Genomic DNA, 16284 nt, shown 5'->3' with positions numbered 1-16284 from the left:
TAATGAGCTTACAGGGAAAATGTGTATGTAAGGTAATTCAAAATCTAAGTGATATCGAGATGTGGCAGCGACAGAATTCACCTCCATTTGGTGTCGAAATAACCTCCGCGAAACCCATTTCCAAGCCGAATCATTTTTTTTCCCTTTCATCTCGTCTCAGAACGAGGCTCATAATTTATCAGTGACCTGCAATATGTATTCATAAACTCGCAAGCGGCCCGAGATCTCATCGAAACACTCGAAGGAGACGCTGTTTCGGTGACTGCTGACTCAGGTGGCACGCGCTAGTCTATTTTTTTTAATCGCTTCCTATATCCCTGCTCCGCACTTTGAAACATACGAAGGCGAAACCTTCCCGTCTCTTGAGCCTTTATCGACGAGCTAAACGCAAGTTGAAGGAAATAAATGCAAGGCTGCTTTAAAAGAGCCAGAGACAAATGCAACTGGATCTGAAGAAATGGGAATCAATAGAAGTCGGGCGCTTGTCAGGACACACACACACACACACACACACACACACACACACTTTGAAAGTACAGTAACAGCACTATGCGAAACTGCTTTTTCTTGGGTTCAATTAAGACGCCCCTACAGCATAAACATTCAGACGGGACCTTACATCAAATACTTCCAAACGTCCCGTCGTGGCACCATTAATTTGAAACCTACTATATCGATAGTTGTAAAAGAGGCTATTTCTAGTAAGCCTGGTGGCTCTGTGTAAATCACGATTGTCCCAGACTCAGCATCTTAGCTGTTTTAGTGGCCTGTGACCTTTAAAGACGCACTTTTAATGCTGACGCGATGCTCTTTTATAGCATCGTTATCTTTCATTAACAATAGATGTTTCTCCAAAAAGTACATCTCGGATAACTTTTTGGAAGAACGATGAGAAATGTTTAACAAGGAATGTATTTAAAGGAAGCTTTTTTTTCGGAAATAGGCTCGTTCTCCAACTCCCCCAGAGTTAATAAGTAGAGTTTTAGCGTTTTTGAATCCATTCAGCCGATCTCAGTGTCTGGCGATAGCACTTTTAGCATAGCTTAGCATAGATCATTGAATCCGATTAGACCGGTAGCATCGCGTTTGAAAATGACCCAGTAGTTTCGATATTTTTCCTATTTAAAACGTGACTCTTCTGAATCTGAAGATGGGCGGAAAATGAAAAGCCGCAATTTTCTACTTTTATTCTGGCGAAAAAAAAAACAAGATGAGGAAAAGCGTTAACACTCACCTCAGTGAAGAACACGGACAGGATGACCAGGCTGATCCAGTGGATGATACAGGCGAACTGGAATGCATTATTAACTGTGGACCTTAATTCAGAGAGTTTAGATTTTTCTTTACATGTAAAAATCTGATTATAATACAGTCAAATGTAATGAGCTAAATACCTCTCAAAATATACAGAACTCAAAGGTCTTGGGGAAAAAATTCAAAAGAAGTTAATTTTGTTTGGCAAGGATGCATTAAAGCCCACATGAAAAAAATGCTATAGTGATATATGGTATATACTATGGTGTTTTTGAACTATACTATAGTAAAGATTATTATACCTTAATATTATATACAACACACTTGATACAGTGTGTAGTAAAAAATATTCTATAGCAACTAAATGCACTTTTATAAGAAAAATATCAATTTTTATAACTTATTGAACCGTAATCTCTAGCTTCCACTGACTGCCGTGTTCAAGAGTGGATGACGTAGGATGTAGTAAGAATACGCTAGTCTCACGAAAACCAACGTCTGCAAAGGAAGAAAAGTTCACTTACTTTAGTCGAGAATTAGTGGAAGCTACAGATTACCGTTTATAACATTTTAAATACAGTTGTGTTTTTTTTTAATGCATCGATTTGTTACAGGAGGCTTTTATTCACTTCCCGGAGGCCCTTTTTTTATTACGGATGGATGCACTTTGTTGAACTTCTTTTGGACTACTGAAAAATAATTCACTCACTGACATTATAAAGCATTTTTAAACATAACTGGATTCATCTGAAAGAATCATAGTATTAGGATGGTTTGAGGATGAGTAAATTTTCATTTTGTAAAATTTAATATAAAAATATAAACAGTGTTCAAAATTCAATTTGTAGGGCAGAACTTGATTTTATACATCATGTACACCATATAAAAAATGTTATAACTGGCAAATCATCCACAATCAAACCAGGAACCTATTAAAAATGTGAAAAGGCTAAACCTTCATTTAATTTTGGCTTTCGTTGAACCCAGGTAATGCTAAGCTTTTAATTTTACTACAATTTCCGCGTGCTTTGCAAATCAGCTATAGGGAAATCATTATACTCTTTTAAACTGTCTACAAATCAGACACACCAAAACACGCAGAAACTTCCACCAAAATTGCTGTATATTTACTGTAGATAACGCATTAAGCTATACTCGATCGAGCATTACAGAGACTTTTCAAGAGGGAAGCCACATCGCAAGCCGAGGACAGTTTCTGCTCAATCTCATTACGGCAGCCGCCTGAACTGAAAGCATAAGGCATTTGTGATATGATATTCCACCCATCCGCGTTCCTGCATCTGTCTATTTATCCGCTCTATTACGGTGCAAGAGATCTACTGCATTCAGTTATCACTCCCTCTCTCCACACGCCGCCAATCTCCCGGCCCATATGTCTTAGTTTGCTCTGTTCACTGATCTGTCCATCAGTCCATTCATCTCCCTCAATCCCTCCTTCCATTAATCTCGGCGGCCGGTCGCTGTCCTGCACTCCTCCGCTGCTTCTATCCATCTCTCCCCCCTCCATCTGTCTATCAGGACTTTGTAAAGGCCAGAAAAGACAGAGATATAGACTGACTTATGCTCTTGTCATCTCCCGCATTTCTCTCTTTAGTGCGCACTCATCTGCACACTGAGCCGTGATTTTCTACCGTAGTATGAATGGGGATCTTCGGTCAGATTTACAGTAGGCTCTTATTAGAAATGAACATGTCCAGGCAAATAGCTGCTAAGCAAATATCACTCACAATGTGTTTATTGAGAATAATCTCCACAGAGATATATAGCTGTGATAGGATTTGTATGCTGTATTAATGGGACTTTTAAGACAAATGTGTTTTTATGCAAATATAAAATGCATGTGATTTATCAGGTAGGGAAATGAGAACCCAGTTGAATGAATAAATGCTTTTTTAAATGACTTTCTAATTCCAGAATGACAGAATGAGTCTTTTTTTTTTTCAGTGAATCAAAGAAAATACTGCTATGATTTGATTTGAATTGCAAACAAATGACATAAAGCTCAAGCAGGGTAGTCTAATTCCTGAATTTTTTTATTTATTCTAGTGAATCAAAACATTCGGTGTGATCAATGTAGTCTAAATCCCAAACAAATGATTCTTTTGAATCTTTTAATTTTAGGGAATCAAAAACATACATCTTAACCAAGCTAGTCTGAATGTCTTAGGTTGGGAACCAGTTCATATTTAAAACCAATGGATTGAAATCAATATTTTTTGAAAATATCCTGAAACTGATTCCAGAACAAAAGACAAATATATAAATATGGCTCAACCAATGCAGTCAAAAACCCAAATGAATGATTCTGGAAAGAAATGAGCTGTTTCTGCGTGGTGAATCAGAAACATACAGCTTGAGCAGTGTAGTCTTATTTTTGTGAGCCGTTCCTCTTTAGTGAATCAAAAACTCACATTGGAAACCAGTCTAGTCTAGACTGTATTCAACTGACCAGAGCATGTGTGCTAACAATCCTCATCTAACGGGATCTGAACCCCTTCGAATACTCACATTGTAAGAGCTTAGTATCAATGAGCAGTTCCACAGTCAGTAGGAGCACCACCAAGACGACACAGGCCACCAGGAAACAGTTGAAGCCGGCACTCAGCAAGCACACCTGCCACAGCGCTGCTCTCCTCCCGCAGCACGGCTTCAGCCAGTTAGACCTGCAGATCAAACACAGACACAGAAACAGAAAATAAAGCATTTCTTAACAGCAAAACCAAAAACACAAGACAGGTTTAATAACTACACACTAAGAGTCATTGGCTAAGCATTAGTAAATACTCAATTCATCCTTTATATACCATTGTTCCAACTAGATACTTCTATTTGTACAAGCTTATGTCTACTTTGACAATCAAGTTAACTTCTACTGTTCTTAAATTATGTTAATAATAACTACAATAACCAACCCTAAACTACTGAAATGAGAGATTTATTTAATATTATCATGAGAAATAGGTTTTTAAGTGTCTGTCAGTTTGTTCTTTACATATAGCTACTGCATGACTTCATATGGACTACTTTATTGACGCCTTCATTTTTGGAGCTCATCAACCCAGGTCCCACTCACTTTCCTTTTATGTAAAGGAGCTGGCCAAAATTTACTTGATTAGCTGCAATTGCTTACAGCCTTCAGTTTAATTGTGTTTTTCAAATTTTGTCAGGCAGTAAACCTTTCATTGGAGGCTTATGTGAGTGTGACTTGCTTTGATTAATCACATTTTCTTACTATCTCTGTCTCCCTCTCTCTTTCTCTCACTCCTCTAAAAGCAGATTAATTGAATTGGCCAGTTGATGGGTCTTATTCCCTCCTGCATTACCGGGCCTACTGAGCCAATCTCAGACCTGGGGGCATGACCTCGGACATCAACTCATCAATTTATCATTAAAAACAACATCAATGTGCTCTTTTCATTTAATAATAAACAAAGAATATTTGATATAGCACACTACTCCAACTAGGGGCGCAGTATGCATTACAGATACTGCGCACAGTATGTAGGTTACTTAATTTTCCTGAAGTTCAATATACAAGGCATAAATACTATCTCATTTACCTCCAAGGGAATTATTCTGCTGTATATATGTAAATAGTTTATATGTAGCCTGCAAAAAATGGCCATGCCACCAACAGGTAGAGCATTTCTTGTTGCATGCTGCCTGCAAACTATTTCACATATGATAAAAAAAAATAATTAAGAAAAAACTAATCAGAGCTGAGCATTTTCAGGAGAGCGTCTGCTGATTTTCGCTGGCTAAAAACACTGCCTACTGACCTATCAAAATAAAGCCAAAAAATAAATAAACAGTAGGCAGTATGAAGGTATGTTAGTATTGTAGAAGTATGTTAGTATTCCATTCCAAACTTTGCCCAGGTTTTCTCTGTTACAGAGCCAAAACCGGAATCCAGGAATCCATTACAATTCCACACTATTCTGGCACCATGCTGGCACCAAGTATGCTCTCTTTTATCTCTTTTTTTCTTGCTGAAGTGTTGGAACTCAGGCATTTGCGCACTATTTTCCAGACTGAGCTCCAAGCCCGTGCTGTGCATCCTGGGCTCCTTCTCTTGGGAGCGGATTCTGATCTTGGCAGCATGGGAAAGACTGATCAGTGTGGCCAGACTGACCTCATCCTGTGGCTCTCTGAGCTGCATCCATAGACACACATAAACACACGTACAAACACGCTTGCACACACACCATCTGGAGAGTACAGACTCCACTTATCAAACGCAGCCAAAAAGATGATTGCTTAACAGCATGGCCGTGCCTTCATTTGATCAGATGGACTATATATGCACGCTTTGGGCTTCGCCCTTGTGCAGTTCGAGCAGGAAGGGCAGATCAGACATGGAATCTGTGTGCTTGGCTGAGCACTGGTGTCTAATAATACCACCTTAGCAATCCGTAACTGTACGCCCTCCTAAAATCGCAAACTCCAAGTCCCCTGATGCCTCCACAACACTGAGCTCTGATCAGCACTTACTGCAATTCATTATAATTTGATTCAAATCTCATGTTGACATTACACATTGTGCAGTCTGACCCTTTGCACAAACATACATTGCATTCACTATTTTACACATACTACATTCAAGTTTACAGTAATTAAGTACAATAACAATTTTGTTGATTAAAAGTTCCTTTTTAGTTAGTCAAACTCATCATAATTTATTGCCAACCTCTTCAGAAGTGTCTATGCAGTTGCTAAATTGTTAAGCCATTGCTAAGGTGTTGCTAAGGTAAACTGGGAGGCTGTTAGTGGCTGCAAAGGCTAAGCAGTTTCTAAGGTTTTCTAGTTGATGTGACTTACAAAAGAATAACCTCACAAATAAATGGCTGGCTGCTAGTGTGTTTTGGATGGTTGCCAAGGTGTTGCTAAACGAAGGCTAGTTTGTTCTGGGTTGTTGTTAGAGTGTTCAGGAAGGGACAGGCAAATTTAGAGTGTCCTAAAGTTGGTATGTGTTTTATTGCGGCTAGTTATTCTGAGGGCCTACCAAGGCATGCTTGATGAGTAGTTTTTAATCATATAACAGTTTTTATCCAGTTTTAATGTAGTTTTAATTTTTTGGTTACTTGTGCATTGTTAGGATGTTCTGTATGGTGGTGTATGTTGTTCTGGGTTTTTACTAGGGTGTTCACATTGGTTTCCAGGGCTTGGCTCTTATAAGGTGCAATGAGCAATTGCTTAGGGGTTGGTGTGTGTTTGAGTGTTACTACCATATTCTAGGCATAACAAAATGTTTGTTTGGTGTTTTACATTTATATTTAGTCATTTTACAGAAGCAGTGCTATGGTTGTTGTAGATGGTTGCCAAAGTGTTGCTATGTGGCTGCTATGGTGTTCAGTATGGTTGCCAAGGTGTTGCTAGGTGGCTGCTAAGGTGTTCTGTATGTTTGCCAAGGTGTTGATAGGTGGCTGCTAGGGTGTTCTGTATAGTAGGAAATGCATTGCTAGGTTGCTGCTAGAGTGTTCTGGATGGTTGCCAAGGTGTTGCTAGGTGGCTGCTTGGGAGTTCTGGATGGCATTGCTGAATGGTTGCCAAGGTGTTTTGCTAAGTGGATGCTAAGGAGTTCTGGATAGTTGGCAAGGCATTGCTAAGTGATTCTAAGGTGTATTGTGCATTGGTGGTCACTAAGGGGTTGATATTTACTACGGTGTGGCTAGGGTATTGTGGTTTTTAGGACATGACTAGCTGTTTGCTAGGTTGTTTACATTTATATGTAGCCATTTTTAAAGTATATCAAAAGCATATAGCTGGTCGCATAGCTCTGCTATGATATTCTGGATGGTTGCAAGAGCATTGCTACAGTTGCTATGTTGCTGCAAGAGTGTTTGAGATCAGTCATCAACTTTTTGTCCTTCCTTCCATATAAGAAAACCTGAGCCCTCTAGTGCTGTAGCCCGGTGGAGACTGATACTGATTTGCCATCTCACATTTGTTGTTCTTGCATCTATTGCATTGTAAAAATATGAATGTTTAGAGACCACATATTTAAAAAAAAATTCATTTGATCATTGACCAATTGTTTGAGCATTTTTAAATACTAGGGGTTCATCGAAGTCGACATTTATGTGACAAAATTTGAGTCGACTAATCACTGATGACAATATAAATGAATGAATAAGCTTTGAGCTGAGGCTCGAACAGCTTATGCATGTGGGTTACAAAGCAGCAGTGCAGTAGATCAGAACGGCAATTATCTTACCTGTGCAATAAGTTTTAAAACATGCATCCAGATGCATTTATTTGCCATTTTAACATTTAAACGTAGTGTAAATGTGGACTTCACAGATTTCTGTTGCTGTTGCACCCTCTATAGGCTGAGGGATTAGCCAAAATCAAGCTAAAAACATTAATGTCAGACAATTAAAGACTTATTGATCATAGGTAACCACAATTTTTACATTTTGTTGTGACCTGTAGATATGGCCCGGGTCTCTCCTTCAGTGTAAGTGCATGTGTTTTTGTAGCTTAGATGGGTGTCTCTCCAAAATCTAATTCAACAATCCAACAAGCCTAGTGACAGAAGGAGAGCGATTATTTGGGATTATAGGTAATAAATAATGAGGACTAGACGAATGCACATATGAAGGTCTTTCTGCTTGCAGAATTAGACAGTAAAACATAGCACACTGACTGATTTATTGAGGAGTGCTAACACCAACATTCATAAATTGCGTCTTTCTGGAGAAAAAAAAAGTGCCGTAGAGCAGACTTTTCACATATTTTGGAGGTAACAATTTAAAATGAGGGTGTGTTTGAAATAGCATGTAGGAGGGAGTAGTACAGTATGGATGGAATATTAAGTGCATCTGAAATCGCATACACTGTAGTTTTTGATTAATAATGATCCTTGTATTTTCCACCTGCTATATTGTAGTGAAGTAGGCATATTTAAATACAGGGGCTATATCCCAAAATGCTTCAAACTGACCTTCTATTTCTAAAAGTGATCAGCCTCCTTATGCTTTCTATCGGAATAGCTGAACATTTGTATCATTGTGCAGTGAAATAAAGTATGGTATTGCAGTTCTGGCTGTAGCTGCATTAGTCTGGAAGGGCAGTATAAACAAAGTGCACGAGACCTCCGGGACCAGGAGCTGTGGTGAAACATGCCGATGGCTTGAGGTTGTTATTTTATGCTGAGCGAGCAGCAGCTAGTCAAACTCAAACCCCAACCCGTGACCTGTATTACAGTAATGGATGAACGAGTCTGAGGTGGGAAAGTTCAGCCTAAACTTCAGCACAAAAAGTCGCTGCGTAAGGACACTTGGCTGTCTCCAGTTCCAGAGAGGAGCTATAGAGGGTCATTGGATCTCTTTCACCTTCCCTCCACCGAATCCTGCCAAGGTCACAGTGGAGCCTGATCCTGGGTCATATGAGTATGGCTCAGACCGCTGTCTGTCAAACTAGAGGTGAGGGCTAAATGATCGGCCACGTGTAGGTAAGTCAAAAACTAGTGACATTTTGGCAACTGGAAATTTTGGTTTGGGCTAAAATATCGAGAGAGGTAGCTCCTGGGCCGCTGTTGACCAAATAGGTATCTTAAGCAGATTTTTATTGTTGTGCCCCCTCCCTCAACTATTATAACAGTAAAAAAAACTACAATAGGTTAAAGTTGAACATTTTAATTAAATTGTATTATTTAATTAGAATACTATTATAAATACATGTGGCTATGATTTTGTTAATACAGTTGACTGGTTGGTTTCATTGTGTCAAGCAGAAAAAAAATTGTACTGTTTTTAATTGTTAACATTTTTATAAGGGTTGTGAACTCCACGTTTTTGTTGAAGAAATGTGTAGAATTTTTAGCGCTAAAGGTTTTGTGGATATTAGAATTAAATGTTTGGTCAATATTAAACAAGGATTTGATTTATTTGATCCTCCTGTAAGTGTAACAACAACAATTATCGCGTCTTTGGTACCCTTTGAAGGCATTTTTAATGATGTACACAATTTACAGAAAATGTTTATTTTGTATTACATTATGTATTTTAGCAGTGTTATTCAATGAAAATGTGATTATTACCTTATTTTTTATATAATGTATTTTAAGTCATGACAACTAACATATTAATGCAGATTGGTGCCTATTAAAGACACATAAATAAAAAGTCAAATGTAATAACATGAGTCCATGACTCAAGCTGCATTTTACAAGTTGAGCTAAAATCCTGTCATCATTTACGCTCAAGTTGTTTCAGTGCCGTATAAGTTTATCCATTCTGTTAAATACAAAAGAAGATATAAAAAAGAAAAAGAAAAATAGTTGATGGTCTTTGACTCCTATAATATATTTTTTTTTTTTTTTTTTTTACAATGGGACTATCAACTGTCTGGTTACCCCAAAATAACTTTTTTAAAAATGAATCAGAAACTCAAAAAGTTTGCAACCAACTGTGATTGAGCAAAGCGGTGACAGAGTTTATATTTTTCAGTGAACTATCCCTTTAAGACACTTTGATTTACTGGGTGCTGGAGGACAATGCTCAAACGTTAATGAAGAGTGAAGTAGTTCTGTCTCGTGTCCATGCCGATATACTTTCACTTTTTGACGTTGGTCTTTAACTCTCAACCTGGCATGCCTGACCGGAGATTTAAAGAAAACAAATATTTTCAAATATTCAGTAACAAACGATAATGTACGCACATATACATTCCCAAAGCGTGAAATGCTAATTTGCACTTTAGCTAACCTTACGCTCATGCACCGTACAGTGGAAGTGCGTGTGCTGAAGTGGACAGCTTTATAGAGACATCAGTATCAGCACTACGTGAGACGCAGGAGAGACAGATTGAACCGCAGCAAACAGCCGACCGGAGAGAGCTGAATTACACCATGAAACTGATCGATCGTGAACTGGAGAAATGTGCTGCCGCATTGCATGCCTCTCGGTCAAAAACTGATTCTCTCGCTCCCAATCTTGCTCCAAGAGAAAATGTAACGGGAAAGAATACTTTGAAGCTTTATTCTAAACTCTAGAGGTGCCTTTGTGTCTGTAAACTGACTTTGCCATCCTATCCAAAACAGAATTTAACATGACCTTTAATGCAGTATGTTTTTGAATTCCTTGTTTTATTGTTGTGATTATTAAAGCATTTTAAATAACCTCTTTGTACTGAAATGTGTTATGGAAATAAACTTGCCTTGCTCTAAGTGAATGAAAACATCCTGCAAAGTTTTCAATCTCAAAGTGCACCGTGTAGAAAGTTACTGTCTCTCAAAAGAAAGAGTTGACTCTGAATGACTGAAACGAGTCCCAAACCGTTTCTGGTTGATGTCAATATAAAACATTAGCATATTGCCCGCCCACTTGTTGGGGCTTTTTGCATTAGTCGAAAAAAAAAAAAAAAAAAAAAAGTAAATTCATTCTCTGCCACTAGGTGCCTCTTTTGGAGCAGTAAAAATAATCACCACAGATTAGCTTCAGGCAAAGGGACGGTTTGGGAAAATGAATCACTGAGCGAATCGTTTAGGAATCGTTCAACAAGTAAGGTAAACATAAATGTATATTATAAGACCTTGCCAAAAGACGTGAATTTAACCCCAGAATGCAATTTTTACTAGTGGGACCTCCTCAAAACGCCACTGAGCTAGTTTTAAGTAGCAAGTGGATAGGTTGTGTTGTGAAAACCTGGCAATCCTGGTCATAAGCACATGTAACACTACATAATATTCTAAAAGTGCAAAAAAATAATTAAAATAAATTATTGCAGTTTTATTAGATGGTACTACTTTTATCAATATTTTCTGGTATTAAAAAGAGAGCACACACACACACACATATTATATATATATATATATATATATATATATATATATATATATATATATATATATATATATATATATATATATATATATTTCTTTTTTAATATATACAATAAATATTTTTCATTTATTTAGCAATTTTTATAACAAATAAAAATTTCCCTTTAATAACATTATTAAATGTACTCTTAACATTTTGGAATATCCATCTTAAAATAAATATTTTCAGAAATAAAAATAAAATTTAAATTTTTAATATTAATTTGTTTCTATGATTTTTTTTTACAAAATTATACTATTTAAAAAATATTTAAATATAGTTTAAATATTTGAATATATGTATTAGTAATCAGCTATATGTTTATACACTAAATATATATATATATATATATATATATATATATATATATATATATATATATATATATATATAGTATTTATATGAATATAAATAAATACATGTAAATAAACCTAAATATTTTCTAAATGTATGCTGTATGTGTGTGTATTTATATATACATAATAACACACAGTACACATACAGATAATATGTAAAGGAACATTTTTGGGATGCGATTAATAGTTTGACAGCATATATACCTCAATTTCTTTCACTATTTCATGTGAACATTTTGTCAGAAATTGTTGCAATGATTCTGAAATGATTCAGATGAAATAAATAAAATAAATCGAAGAGAATCCATATATAAACTCATGCAGCATAATTACCCGTGACTTACAAATCACTGAAAACACAAGAAAGGCGGCAGATGGACACGGCGGCTTCGCTAGAAGCCGAACACGGCCAGCGAGTCTCCAACACCAAGAGGTTGAGGAGGCATCAAGTCGGTCTCTGAGGAAATCACTTTTAGAAAAAGCAATCAAGGAGCACAAAGCTGTACCACAAGCGCCTTCAAGCCTCCACATAAATCACCCTCACTTGCGGTAGCATTAACGGCGTCGCGTTACCAGCCTCAGTAAACTTCAGCGAGGGTCTTGGCTTTTAGAGAACAACTAAAGGGCAAACAAAAACAAAAAGGGCGAAGCCGCAAATCTTCACCAGAACCAATCAGTGTTTTGACAGATATCTCAATTGCATGTCACTCTCAAAAACCCCATCACATTAGTAATCCAACCCAAAGTAGCAGGAAAGCCATTACTGCTGATTCTAGAAATCATTATTGGCATGAGCCGGTGAAAAATAGATCCGAGTCTGCCCGCCACGGCTTGATCCGAGCCATTATGTTCCTTGATAGGCATAATTTTTAAAAAGGAAACTTATAGCCTTCACAAAAAAAATAAATAAATAAATATACGGCATAACATAATAATCGCACAGCAGGCATAAGATATTTCCAAGAGCAATAATCACTATCTATTAAGTGCAGCCAAGGCTTTTAACCTGCTCTTTGGGTTCTGATAATGGTGTGGTTATATGGTTTCATCATACAGCACGGCTGATTCACACTCGCTGCCGCAGAAATGGAAAGAAAATTATAAGCTGAAATTTGTTTTGGCACGGAAGCCAGCATCAGAAGAAAAAATGCTTAATTTGTTTTAATTTTATCAACCACATCTAGGATATTTTTCTCACAATGTCTTGTAATTCTGCCGTCAAATCTCAGTATATGTACTGTATATATTTATATATGTGGCTATCTCTTCATTTTATCTCAGAATGTGACTTTAAATCTTGAAACCTAGTTTCTTGTATTTGTGTTTTTTATTTGTAAGAATGTGGCTTTGGATCTTACAGCTCTGACTACAGCTTACAGATTAGACGGTTTCTTTATATTTTAGAACAAGACTTTAAATATTAAAATATTGCATTCATTTCTATAATAAAAATTGTAGCTGTAGCTTTATATCTCAAACAATGACTTTATTTAAAGATGAAAATCACTCCATGATTTACTCATTTTTGGGCTTCAAATTCCCACCCCAAGAAGAGCCAGGACATTTATATCAATAACAATATACCACAGGTTTTATTTGTCTGAAAGAACAAAGTCATACACGCCTTAGACGGCTTGAGTGTGTTGTGTTTTTGTTGTTGGCTGAACTAACTCTAATATTAACTCTAATATTTCACGATTCTGACTAAATCTGAAGAATGTGACTTCATTTCTTGTATTCGTGGCTTTTATCTCCGAGCGTGAAAAACAAATCTCACTAAAAGCTCAAAATGCGACTATAATCTAACAATGATCTAATCTAACAGTAATCGAACTGCAACTTCATATTAGGACATGACTTAAACTCTCACAACTGTGGATTTATTATTTTATAGTTGTAGTTGTATTTCTCAGAATATCACTATATCCCTACATAAGATTCTGGCTTTAAAAATCACAATTACTTCTATATTTCTCTTTGTGACTTAATTTCTTAGCATTGTGCCTTTATATCTCAGAAAGTGACAGTTGTGTAACAATTGTGATATAACTTGTAAACTTGTTTTTAAATGCAACCTAATATCTCACAGTTGTGACTATATCTCATAGTGCAACGTCTCAAAAGTGAGATAAACCAAGAGCTGAAAGGTTGCATACGTAACTCATCGTAACTCACTCATCATTTTTAGTATAAGGTATAAATTATGTATATGCACAATTTATCCCCACAATACGAACGTCAAGGGACAAGTTAGACATTGAAAGTTTAATATTTATGGTTAGGGTGTAGTGATTCCTGTCCTGAAGTATGAGCAATAGCAAATAAATCTTCTGAACTCCTAGTACAGCTCCAAACTCCAAGGTCGTCAAGCTACTCCAAATAATCCTAAAATGCCCAATTAAGAAGCCTCAAATGAATAATAACGCATTATAATTCTTTCTGAGCCGTCTTTTTGAGAATTGTCCGCTTTTATTTGCAGGTTCTGGGTCAAAACAAACAGGACAGACTGATTTCCAGCGACCGCTGCGAATGTCAAAAGTCGCATGCTGATCTGCGTATCTCTTACAGTCACTGCTTTTAAATGTAGCAGTAAAGAGAGCGGCTGGCCTCAGATCAGCAGGAAAGAGCGTGCTCCACCGACAATGTCAGGCAAAGAGCAAGCAAGCAAAAGCTAAAAACAATTGTCACAGCCAGCAGACGAACCTCAGCACTTCAGGAAAGGGATAGAGAAGATAAAATACAAAAACAACAACAAAGCTAAGCATAAAATATTTGCTGAATCTCTGAGAGGCTCTTCATTTGAACCGCGCACCATTAATCTCATAAAAGTTATAAAGGATGTCACACTTCGGCACAAGTTTATTTGAATACTGTTTCAGTCTTTAAATCGTAACTTGCGATCTTAAAAATATCATTATATAAAAAACCATAATACGGCACTTTACAGGTAAAATGTACATAATGCATTCATTCTAAAATAAACAGTCAAGGGGCAAAATAATGATAAAAAATCATTAGGTAATATTACATTATTACAAAAAAAAGTAATTAATTAACTTTGAAAAAGACAAGGGGCAAAAAACAAAAAATAGACATGAATTTATAACAAGATTTTAGATAATTGACTTAAATTGTGAGTCAACAAAAGTACAACAAAAAAAAAAAAAATACAGAATACAGCAAATTTTATCAAAAAGTTAGCCAATCATGCATTTTTTTCACATTTAAAAAAATGCTCAATACACTGGGGTGAGTTAATTAATTCAAAAAAAGACTAAACAGAGCAAATGAACGCAATTCCAAAACAGCACAGATGAGAGGGGACATTTCTGTGGCTGATTTACTAACAACACGCAAATATGACGCAAACGCGCAAATTACAGCAGTCTCAAAGAGAGCAATAAAGAATAAGCCACGGCGTTCTTTAAAAATGAATGACTCACTAGACGTTTTAAATCATGGAGAAAATACCAGCGACAAACATTAGTAAAATCTGTGATTTTTAAAACTCTCCTCCCATAACTTCTGCGTCTGAAAGGTGAACTCCTACAAATTGATTTTTCAATAAAGTCAGGCAAACTGTCCCCAGTACACCGCAACAGGAAATCATAAATAGTCGCCAAATGTTTTTTCGTATTACCCATTTTTTCCTCACTCAAGTATCTTTTGTTATGGAAAAAAACATAGAAGAAAGCATGAATATTTTGGGCAGTCGATGAGAACACCGCCCTTCTGTTCCGGTCAGGAAGCCCTAATGCCAGCACATGCTAATAATAGCCCACACATTGGATGTCTTGCCCTGCACTGAGACTGCCAGCTCTGCAAATACCCCTGAAGTTCACAACTACAACCATCCGCCCACGTGCAGCCCACCAGAGAGTGTGCTAGACTACATCCGCTGCGGTGTTTGTTACCATCAAACAGTCTGTTTTGATTAAAAGAATCGTGTAGATCAAGACGAGGTGTGAGACGTCCTAAGGTCGGTTTGATTTTATTATAAAACGAGTACTTTTATTTGGCAGGGATGCATTAAATTAAACAAAAGTTTCGGGCTTTTTTCCCACAATAAATTGTTAATTTTTTGCTTGTAGTTAGCGAGGTAGTTGTTAAGTTTGGGTAGGACAAGGGATGCAGAATAAGGTCATGTAAAATGAGGCATTAATATGTGCTTAATTAACACTAATAAATAGCTAATATTCTACTAATATGCATGCTAATAAGCAACTAATAGGTGTAACCGTAAATTAAAAGTGTTACCAATATTTCCATTACAAATAAATGGTGTACTTTCTCATCATTAAATGAAAAATAAGACAAACGAGAATAAAACAGCACAACTGTTTTCAACATTATTAATGATAATAAGAAATGCTTCTTGAGTAGCAAATCGGTAAATCACATTTTAACATATTCGAACAGAAAACTATGTCAGCTAGCAGCCATTAGAGTATTAGCAGACTGTCTGCTTAATAATGTAACACTTTATTTTGTGGGTTCACAACATATAGCATACTGACTGTGAGAAACTTTGCAAGTATATTTCAATTTATTCTACTACACCTAAACTCTCCTAAGAGTCTACTCTGAGAGTTAGTAGACATGTAGGTGCAAATTACCGAAAAAGGTTGACATATAGTTACAAAGCTACTTATAGTTAGTAGAACGCCTGAAGCGGCAATTTTGTAAATAGTAAAACTATATATATTTTGTGCAATGGTACTATTTCTACTGTATTTGTGCTCAAGTAAATGCAGCCTCGGTGAGCATAAGAGAGTAAACTTAAACCTGTGCTGCAAATTTTAAAGCCTGCCCATAAAAATCAAACCATT

General features: G+C 36.6%; 1 protein-coding gene across 1 annotated transcript in view; it reads right to left on the bottom strand.

Moving 5' to 3' along the window:
• Positions 1-16284, bottom strand: part of LOC122331320 (transmembrane protein 266-like) — a 58350-nt gene that overhangs the window by 23089 nt on the left and 18977 nt on the right. Inside the window, exons 6-7 of the mRNA XM_043228878.1 lie at positions 3784-3938; positions 1235-1308 (exon numbers count right to left, since the gene is read on the bottom strand). Coding sequence (XP_043084813.1) covers positions 1235-1308; positions 3784-3938 — 229 coding nt within the window. The remainder of the gene's footprint in view (positions 1-1234; positions 1309-3783; positions 3939-16284) is intronic.

Source organism: Puntigrus tetrazona, chromosome 25 (assembly GCF_018831695.1).
Source record: "Puntigrus tetrazona isolate hp1 chromosome 25, ASM1883169v1, whole genome shotgun sequence".
Classification (NCBI taxonomy): Eukaryota; Metazoa; Chordata; class Actinopteri; order Cypriniformes; family Cyprinidae; genus Puntigrus; species Puntigrus tetrazona.
This window is presented reverse-complemented; position numbering and strand designations above follow the sequence as displayed.